At 45.0% G+C, this 10573-nt stretch overlaps 1 protein-coding gene across 3 annotated transcripts in view; it reads left to right on the forward strand.

The window, feature by feature from the left end:
* The first annotated feature begins 2857 nt into the window (after nucleotides 1-2857).
* Nucleotides 2858-10573, forward strand: part of zeb2a (zinc finger E-box binding homeobox 2a) — a 26604-nt gene continuing 18888 nt past the window's right edge. The window contains exons 1-2 of one of the 3 annotated variants that reach the window (XM_034573769.1): nucleotides 2858-3038; nucleotides 3973-4106. In XM_034573769.1, the coding sequence (XP_034429660.1) occupies nucleotides 4037-4106 (70 nt within the window). In that variant the 5' untranslated portion in view covers nucleotides 2858-3038; nucleotides 3973-4036. Of the gene's footprint in view, nucleotides 3039-3524; nucleotides 4107-10573 lie in introns of those variants that run through there. The other 2 variants (XM_034573768.1, XM_034573770.1) reach the window with 2 other exon arrangements.

Here is a 10573-nt window from a genome sequence, read left to right on the forward strand (position 1 = left end):
AATGTCCTCAAGAACAGAAGCTGCTGACCAACGCATGAATGTGAACGAACACCAAGAACAGAGTCATGTTGACGGAGTCGTGACTCCAGGTCGACACAGATGGTTGAGTCAAACTTTTAATGCCTCCATCTTTAGTGGCTGCGTTTTCTGAGGCATCATATGTGACGGAGCGAAGTGCTGATCCTGGATCAGGCCACAGAGGTCTGTTGCTGCACGCCGTCACCACCTGCTGCCGCCATGTTGGCGTGTTTAAAGAGCTTCAGAGAGAGAGAGAGTTCACACAAGAGTCTGTTCACTTGAAAAACATGAAAACCTCCAGATCAGTTTTATTTCTGTGAAACACCAAAAAACATTGATCAGGAGTAAACATGTCAATGTGATTCATTTATTTATATTTATCTTTATATCTATATTGTTATATGTTTGTTTATTTTTATACTTTGAGTTTAAGTAACTGAATCAAAGTAACTCTTCTTCTTCTGCTTCTTCTTCTTCTTCTTCTGTCTCCATGCTGACAGGCTTGTACAGGACGTAGGACGTAGTCTTTGTGTTCTTCAGACTGTGTTTTCATGGCACTGAGTGGGTGGACATGTTTTCTGGTGACAAAGAATCACCACAGGCGCTTCAGAGGAACAAGAGAGGAGAAGGAGAAGGTGCATTAACTGCGATTCTTTCATGGTCCAGATCAGATTTCTTTAAAAACATCATCCTAAAGACTCTCCTTGTCTCCCACGTCTTCATGTCTCTCTCTTCACGTCAGTCCTCAGGGGAGACACAGACAGAACAAACCGGTTGGGGCGTCCATTAAAAGGTCGTCTGGATGTCCTGACTCTGGTTCCTACGTAAACACAGAGAGGCAAAAATCGCCTGAACATCAGAGCCAGACAGAATCCTGCTGCTGAGGACAGACAGAACGCTCAGCTGGACATGGACACTGATACAGTTTACAGTTATGTCACTGTGCAAAACCCCACTCTGCTACTAGAGCTTAATGTGTCACTGTTTAATATGTGACTGTTTACTGTGTTAATATGTTAATGATCATACAAATATAAAAGTCATTTCAATCCCATGATTGTAGAATGGACACATTGGACCTTTCCTAACTCCTTTGCTAACTCCTTTCGTAACTCCCTGCAGCTTCTCCTTCACATCTTTCCTTTAGGGTCAAAGAATAGAGGTTAGGAAAGAGACTCTTTGACTCCACCTGATGTCATCACCACTAGATGGCAGCGTTCATATCTGAGATATTTCAGCTGAGGTGACCTGTCATCATCTTCATGTATGTTTTATGGCGTAAACAGCTCCTCCCGTTAGCCAGTGGCTTCACGTGGTACTGCAGCTCGAGAAGCATTTTCTCCGTAAGTAAAGTGATGAGACGTCAGCTGACGTCAGACACTTGGTGTCTCAGTTTTGAACATTCGTCCTCGATGGTTTTAACGTGTCAGATCCTCGTCTGTCAGATCTCACACTGACTTCCTGCTCAGAGTCCGACTGTCAGATATTCGCTTCCTGCTGCCGCCACTCTGACGCTTCATTATCTGTCCACACACGTCCTCCAGCTTCCTCCTCAGGTATCTGCTCCACAGCAGTACTACAGGGTCCACGTCACAGGAACTGGTCCTGAGCCAGAGGAATCTGATCCTTAATGAAGAGGATCTGGTCCTGAACGAGAGGATCTGGTCCTGAACGAGACCTGAGTTGTGATGAGTTCATTAAACATGTTGAGTTGTTGTTTGTTTTCCTGTTAAAATTTGTGATGATGTGTCTGGGGACTGTAGGATTTTATTGTTTAGTTAATAATGTGACAGGTGAGTGGAGCTGAGGTTGTCCTAAACTGCCCACCCCCGCCCCCCCATGAAAGAGACATGTAAAGGTCAAAGGTCAAAGTTTTTTCTTTTTCAATGGACTCCATGTGCTGCTGTTAAAGGGACACTTTAATTTGCAGGTGTCCTGTCTGTCTGCATCCCGTCTGTCTTCGTCCCGTCTGTCTATGTCCCGTCTGTCTGTGTCCCATCTGTCTTCGTCCCGTCTATCTGCGTCCCGTCTGTCTTTGTCCCATCTGTCTGCGTCCCGTCTGTCTGTGTCCCGTCTGTCTGCGTCCAGTCTGTCTGCGTCCAGTCTGTCTGTGTTCTGTCTGTCTTCGTCCTGTCTGTCTGTGTCCAGTATGTCTGCGTCCCGTCTGTCTGCGTCCAGTCTGTCTACATCCCGTCTGTCTTCGTCCCGTCTGTCTGCATCCAGTCTGTCTGCCTCCAGTCTGTCTGCGTCCAGTTTGTCTGCGTCCCGTCTGTCTGCGTCCAGTCTGTCTACATCCCGTCTGTCTTCGTCCCGTCTGTCTTCGTCCCGTCTGTCTGCATCCAGTCTGTCTGCGTCCAGTTTGTCTGCGTCCCGTCTGTCTGTGTCCAGTCTGTCTGTGTCCAGTCTGTCTGTGTCCAGTTTGTCTGCGTCCCGTCTGTCTGTGTCCAGTCTGTCTGTGTCCAGTTTGTCTGCGTCCCGTCTGTCTGCGTCCTGTTTGTCTTCGTCCTGCAGGAACAAACACCTGTGGTCACCTGACATAGACTTTATATTTATATCACTGAATAAAATATATTTTACTCGTATAATATTAGAATTTGTTTATTATTCAGGTTTCTCATCTGTCAATCAAGCATCAGACACACGTCAAACTGAGCCTTCTGCGCATGCTCGTGACTGCTCCCTGTGGAAGAGCAGAGCGCGCACCCGTTCAGGTGAATCCACCTGTGAACCAATCAGCACTTTGTTTACAGTGTAAACTGCACGGGGGGGGGGGGGGTCCTCAATTATCCCTCCTCGTGCAGATAGATGGCGCGTGCAGCTCGGAGGTCTCGCGCCTGTTTGTGTTGCAGTGTCACCGTTCAGTCCGCCGCGCGCCGCACCGACACCGGGACTCACCGGGCGCGTGCACACCGTAATAGTCGTCATATTTTAGGGAGAGAGTGCACGCGCTGCAACAGCACGTTTTTTTCTGCATCTTCTGTCAGCGCGAGGACACACGGACACGCGGACGGTCCCGGCAGGTAAGAGTCTGTTTCCTTTCAGGAGCCAATCAGAGCGAAGCATTCACCTGCTCTACCTGCGCGTCCAGGTAAGAGGAGAGCGGCGCGCGCTCCCGATCCAGGTGTTTAACGATGGAGAGAGAGAGAGAGAGAGAGAGAGAGAGAGAGAGAGAGAGAGAGAGAGAGAGAGAGAGAGAGAGAGAGAGAGAGAGAGAGACAGAGAGAGAGACAGAGAGACAGAGAGAGAGAGAGAGAGAGAGAGAGAGAGAGAGAGACAGAGAGAGAGAGAGAGAGAGAGAGAGAGACAGAGAGAGAGACAGAGAGAGAGAGAGAGAGAGAGAAACAGAGAGAGAGAGAGACAGAGAGAGAGAGAGAGACAGAGAGACAGAGAGAGACAGAGAGAGAGAGAGAGAGAGAGAGAGAGAGAGAGAGAGAGACAGAGAGAGAAACAGAGAGAGAGAGAGAGAGAGAGAGAGAGAGAGAGAGAGAGAGAGAGAGAGAGAGAGAGAGACATCGCCGTCTATATTGAGCGCGTGCTCATCACACGCCCGCGTTCCGTCATGAATAAATGTATCGATGAGTGATTGACGTGCGCGTCAGTGAGAAAAAAAGCCATCAAGTTTGAGTCAAAGTAGTTTAGTGAGTGTATTTGTGTGTGTGTGTGTGTGTCTCTCTCTCTCTCTGTCTCTCTGTGTGTGTGTGTGTGTGTGTGTGTGTGTGTGTGTGTGTGTGTGTGTGTGTGTGTCTCCTCCCTGTCAGACCACAGACGCTCCTCGCAGCTCAGAAGTGTCGGGGACGCGGAGCGGGTGCTCGCTGCGGTGCACGCTCCAACAAAACAAAGTAAAAACAGACAAAGTCCGGGACTCGGACAAAACCCTGTTTTTCCGTCAGAGTGCAGTGGGTCCGGGTCTGGTCCGGGTCTGGTCCGGGATTAAGTGTTTGTGCTGGTTGTCAGGAGCGGGAGGAGCCGCGGAGCGGAGCCGGATCGAGGAGCCCCCATGCGGACTGGACTCTGATCAATGAAGCGGATCATGGCGGAGAGTCCCCGCTGCAAGAGGCGAAAACAGGCCAACCCCCGGAGGAAGAGCGGTAAGAGCCACACACACGCACACACGAAAAACAACTCCCGCAAACTCTGCCGGACTGTCACATCGCGCCCGGGCGGCCCCCCCCCCCCCCTCCCCAGTCCCGGACTCTCAAAGTTTTGTGACGGGCCCGTGTGGACGGACCGGGAGCCGGGGGACGGGGGACGGGGGTCGGGTCAGGAACGGGACTCTGGGACTCTGGGAAAACCGTTAGTTGTTATTGTAGGTGCGCGTGCATTCAATGTCTTGAGTGAGGTTTTTACTTAAAAAAAAAAAAAGATTCTAAACATTTCAATAAATTGGTAAATTAAAACAAGTGAGAATATTTTAATTTCGTTTTTTAAATGATGTTTTTAATTTTTCATGTTATTTTTTTCAGTCTGATTTGTTTAGTTTTTTTAAGTTTTCTTTTTCATTGAAAAAATTAAAAGAATTTATAAATTGAAAATTCAAAAGTTTTACACAAAATAAAAATAACTGAAATGAGTTAAATTCTTTAAATGAACATTTCAACACAAACAGCTTCAGATTTAAACATGATCGTTGTGACAGTAATAAACACTGTAAAAAATGTTTCTCTACATTAGTTCTGTCAGTTGAACATTTTAATTAAAATTAAAATGTTAAAATAAAATGTTACTGACTCTGAAATAAAGTAGAATTAAATCTCAATGTTTTTTATTCTCTCCATCATGGAGACTTCTCTTCTCCGAGCGTCGCTTTAAGATTCTCTGTTCAAGGTAAAACAGAACATGTGGATTTTCATTTAAAGATCAAATCAACCTTTTTGTAAAATAACATCATGAGGAAAAAACTCCCAAAACATTATAATTTTATCAAAATTATTTTTTTCTCATAAAAAAATGTCTATTTTCAATTTGAATCATTTTGAAAATAAAAACGAAACAAAAATCTGCATCAGAAGAGACGAGAAGACGTTTGTTTTTCACAGAAGAAGCAGAGAGGGTGGACAAGGTGCAGCAGCGTCCTGTAGTTTGTCCTGTAGTGTGTCCTGTAGTTTGTCCTGTAGTTTGTCCTGCAGCGTGTCCTGTAATTTGTCCTGTAGTTTGTCCTGCAGTGTGTCCTGTAGTTTGTCCTGTAGTTTGTTCTGCAGCGTGTCCTGTAGTGTGTCCTGAAGTGTGTCCTGCAGTTTGTCCTGTAGTTTGTTCTGCAGCGTGTCCTGTAGTGTGTCCTGAAGTGTGTCCTGTAGTTTGTCCTGCAGCGTGTGCTGTAGTTTGTCCTACAGCGTGTCCTGTAGTGTGTCCTGTAGTTTGTCCTGTAGTTTGTCCTGCAGCGTGTCCTGTAATTTGTCCTGTAGTTTGTCCTGCAGTGTGTCCTGTAGTTTGTCCTGCAGTTTGTCCTGTAGTTTGTTCTGCAGCGTGTCCTGTAGTGTGTCCTGAAGTGTGTCCTGTAGTTTGTCCTGCAGCGTGTGCTGTAGTTTGTCCTACAGCGTGTCCTGTAGTGTGTCCTGTAGTTTGTCCTGTAGTTTGTCCTGCAGCGTGTCCTGTAATTTGTCCTGTAGTTTGTCCTGCAGTGTGTCCTGTAGTTTGTCCTGCAGTTTGTCCTCTAGTTTGTTCTGCAGCGTGTCCTGTAATTTGTCCTGTAGTTTGTCCTGCAGTGTGTCCTGTAGTTTGTCCTGCAGTTTTTCCTGTAGTTTGTTCTGCAGCGTGTCCTGTAGTGTGTCCTGAAGTGTGTCCTGTAGTTTGTCCTGCAGTGTGTCCTGTAGTTTGTCCTACAGCGTGTCCTGTAGTGTGTCCTGTAGTTTGTCCTGTAGTGTGTCCTGCAGTGTGTCCTGTAGTTTGTCCTGTAGTTTGTCCTGCAGCGTGTCCTGTAGTGTGTCCTGTAGTGTGTCCTGTAGTTTGTCCTGCAGCGTGTCCTGTAGTGTGTCCTGTAGTGTGTCCTGCAGTGTGTCCTGTAGTTTGTCCTGTAGTTTGTCCTGTAGTTTGTCCTGCAGCGTGTCCTGTAGTGTGTCCTGTAGTTTGTCCTGCAGCGTGTCCTGTAGTTTGTCCTGTAGTGTGTCCTTTAGTGTGTCCTGTAGTTGGTCCTGTAGTTTGTCCTGCAGCGTGTCCTGTAGTGTGTCCTGTAGTTTGTCCTGTAGTGTGTCCTGCAGTGTGTCCTGTAGTTTGTCCTGTAGTTTGTCCTGTAGTTTGTCCTGCAGCGTGTCCTGTAGTGTGTCCTGTAGTTTGTCCTGTAGTGTGTCCTGTAGTTTGTCCTGTAGTGTGTCCTGCAGTTTGTCCTGTAGTTTGTCCTGCAGCATGTCCTGTAGTTTGTCCTGCAGTGTGTCCTTTAGTGTGTCCTGTAGTTTGTCCTGTAGTTTGTCCTGCAGCGTGTCCTGTAGTTTGTCCTGCAGTGTGTCCTTTAGTGTGTCCTGTAGTTTGTCCTGTAGTTTGTCCTGCAGCGTGTCCTGTAGTGTGTCCTGTAGTTTGTCCTGTAGTGTGTCCTTTAGTGTGTCCTGTAGTTTGTCCTGTAGTTTGTCCTGCAGCGTGTCCTGTAGTTTGTCCTGCAGTGTGTCCTTTAGTGTGTCCTGTAGTTTGTCCTGTAGTTTGTCCTGCAGTGTGTCCTGTAGTGTGTCCTGTAGTTTGTCCTGTAGTGTGTCCTCCAGTGTGTCCTGTAGTTTGTCCTGTAGTTTGTCCTGCAGCGTGTCCTGTAGTTTGTCCTGCAGTGTGTCCTGTAGTTTGTCCTGTAGTTTGTCCTGCAGCAGTGTCAGGCTCATTGTTGGATCATTCTTGCCACGTCTCACAGCAAAGTCATTGTTTTTGTCTCCATGTAATTGACGTGACGTCTCTATTGAAAACTAATGGTTAGTTATTTATGATGTTTTTGTTTTTATTTAATGTCAGAGGTCATGTGACCTTTAAACCAGCAGAGTGACTCACCTGAGTCGTCCTCACTCGACGTAAACGTTTTATTTATTCTATCGTGTCTGGTTGGCAACAGTTGTGGTGTGAACACGATGATTCAGTTTCACTCTGGTTTCATGTGTAACGTGGTTTGATGCCGTCACTCTTTGACCTGAAAGCTTCCCCCCCCCTCAGTAAACACCTCCCTCAGGGCAGAACAAAGAAAAGCTTCTCGTTCTTAATCACAACTTAGACCCTGCCACCGCCACCGGGGCCGCTCGCCGCCGCCGCCGCCGCCGCCGCCGCCGCCGCCTCCGCCGCCTCCCATGTGAAAAGAGAAAAAGATGGTAGAGGAGAAAAGAAAGAAAAGTGAAGGTGTGTGCCCTATATGTGCCCCCCCCCCCTGGGAACGATTCACAGCTGAATTACAGGACGACAGGCGAGAGACATTAATAAAGACCTAGTGAGAGAGCTGGACACATCCTTAAAACAGAAAATAAACCTTCAATCCCTTCAATCACAATAAATGTAAAAAAACATTTTCAGGTATAATCTTTATTTTACACAAAACCCTTATTTTGGAAAATCGAGAGAGAGACAGAAGAAAATTAATTCTGAATTATTAGAATTTTTATTGTAGCAGTAGCTGATTTTTAAGGATTTCTCTTGATTTCAGACATCAGACGTCTCTCTGGTTATATTTTTATTTTCTGGATTTTTTGTCATCCAGATTCTTTCTGTTTTCTAGATTGAAGATTTTTTCACAAATTTCTTGAACAGATAAAGAAATAATCTCGATTTTATGAGTTTTTCTATCTGCTCCTCACAGTGTTATTTCATGTTAAGCCTGGGGGGGGCATGTGATATGAATTTCTAATTCGACCCCCCCTCAAAGAAAAGCGGATTATTTTTTTTCACCCCCCCATCCAGGATTTAGGTAGATTTGCTCACCTCTGGTTGGACGGTGGGGGTGGAGGCGGGGCCCTTTGTTTAGCTTTATATTAACAACAGGAAGTTAATACCTTCACCAGCCCCCCCGCCCCCAAAAAATACACATCATTAATGTTGAGATGACATCATTGATGACAATATCACCCTGCAGTCGAATACTTGACCTGTCTGTAACGGGGGGGGGGGGGGCGGTCCTCTTCCTCTTACTCGTACAAAGCTCGTCTCTGTGTCGCCAACAACAAAAACTCCTTACACGTCTCCTACGTCCCATGATGCATCAGTGCAATGGAATGGATTTTGTGATGTTTCAAGGTGACTGACATGCACCCCCCCCCCCCCCCCCCCCCCCCTTCATGTTGCCATGTGCACATTTTCTTCATGAATGAGTTCAGTCGCATGGTGACGTGTTTTTCGCCATCAGCGTTAAACATCAAGGTCGGGGGGGTCACTGCTTTATCAGAACTAAAAATAAAATATATAATAAAATACATATCAAAACATTAAACTGAAATAAAATGATTTGCTTTTAACTTTACACATTAAACTTTGTTTTTTTATTATGATATTCTTTGTCTTCAATACATTTTATATTCAATACACTTTTATATACACACTATTATATTAAATACACTTTTATATACACACTATTATATTAAATACACTTTTATATACACACTATTATATTAAATACACTTTTAAATACACCCATTTTATATTCAATACACTTTTATATAAACACTTTTATGTAAACACTTTTATATACACACTTTTATCCGGTGTAAACGAACCTGTTCAGGTTCAGTTACACTTGTTCTCATTGGCCCCTCCCTCACGGAAACGGTTGATTGGCCGTGCTCCTGCGGCAAGGTCAACCGCACATGGAACAATCAATAACGGATGGCTGGATTTAGGTGTCATGACATCTGCGGTGTCCAGACCGCCAGCGAACGCCCCCCCCCCCCCACATACACACCTCTATCCCACAGCTCCAAGCCCCGCCCACCTCAAATCAATCAAAGCACTTAAAAAAATGTGTTTTCCCAGGTGTCACTTAACGACTCACGGCAGCAGTAACTAGTTTCAATGCAAAGGTGAAAAAATATGTCAACGTTTCCACAAATAAAGTTTTTATTGGTTTGAATCATCTTCATACAGACGTCAGACCCAGATTTGTCCTGAAGAGTTAAAAGTTACGTAAACATAGTTGAGATTTTTTCACCTTCGTCTTTCGCTTTGACTCTTTTTCCTCGGAGAGAAAAGCTCCTCGGGCCAGATCAGGGTTTCAGGACATGAGTCTCCGATGGTCCAATTAAAGTTATGATGCTGGGCTGGGGGGGGACTGAGGTATCTGAGCTGGCACTTCCTGTCAAAGCTGCTCCGTCAGTGACGACTCTTACGCGACAATGAGGAAAGTATACATAAATAAATCATAAATAATCATCATAATACTGTAAATATTCATACGTGACATGTAATAATAATACTAATAATGGATCAATACATTATCAATAAATGTAGGAATATATAAGAGATTCCAAAATATATCATTTCAAATATTACAATAAAATATATAAAATGGGATATTAAAAAAAAAATTTAAGAAGTAAAATACATAAATTAACCTGTGGAAAATTTGAAGTTTTGAAATCAAAGTCGTGTAAAAATGTCGTAAGTTAGAGTTACATTTCTTTCTGGTGAAAATCCAGAGTATTTGTAGTTCTTACCATCCTAAGTTTCTCGTTGTGTACGCTGACGATATGACGCGATAACAATATAACCTAACGTCGTGACCATCAACCATCGCAGCAGTGTAGCCTCCACTCTCGCAGGGATTGGTTGTTTTCAGGGGGGGGGGTTAGGTTAAATGGGAGGAGCTTGAAATGATGTCACTCCTGAAGAGAACATTTCAGTTCATCTCTTTGTTCTCACATGACAGCTGCAGGTTGACGAGGGTTTCGCCTGTTGACCGTCTTTTATCGAGCTAAACAGGCGTGACGGCCGTGTGTGTCTGTGTGTCTGTGTGTGTGTGTGTGTGTTTGTGTGTGTGTTTGTGTGAATGAGATTAAAGAAGCTTCATGTCGTTTTATTTCTGTTGAAACTTTTTCTTTCAATTTAAATCAATCAATCAAATTTTATCTGTACAGCTCTCTTTGTCTCATAGATGTTAACAAGGTGCAACACCCTCTGTTCTTAACCCTCAACAAGAGTAAAACATTCATCTTCATCATCATCATCACCATCATCTTTGTCTGATTTAATGATCTAATTTGAGTGTCATGTGACCAGTCGAGGTCGACACTGGAGATTTCCATTGGTTAAACTAGTGTAAACTGTTAAAACTCATTTTTCTCCGACTTGTTGCTGACGTTCTTGTGCCGCCTCTCGTCTTGTCTCTACCCTGTTCTCATTGGTCCACTCCCCTTATGCATTGTAATGATTTTTTTCCTATGTCCGTTCCCACGGCGGTGGGCATCATCAGTCGTCCACCTTTTCGTGGAGCAGCTGTAAGAAGTCTCATGCGTCGCCTCTGAGCCGACACAACCTTGTTTGCACTAGGATTACCAGACTTTGGTTGTGTGTGTGTGTGTGTGTGTGTGTGTGTGTGTCTTGGGGGGGTGAAGGTAGCCATGGGGAGGACCCCCTGTTGGCCAGGAATGTCAGTCAGGTCAGCGTAGGGGAG

Source organism: Hippoglossus hippoglossus, chromosome 21 (assembly GCF_009819705.1).
Source record: "Hippoglossus hippoglossus isolate fHipHip1 chromosome 21, fHipHip1.pri, whole genome shotgun sequence".
NCBI classification, from domain to species: domain Eukaryota; kingdom Metazoa; phylum Chordata; class Actinopteri; order Pleuronectiformes; family Pleuronectidae; genus Hippoglossus; species Hippoglossus hippoglossus.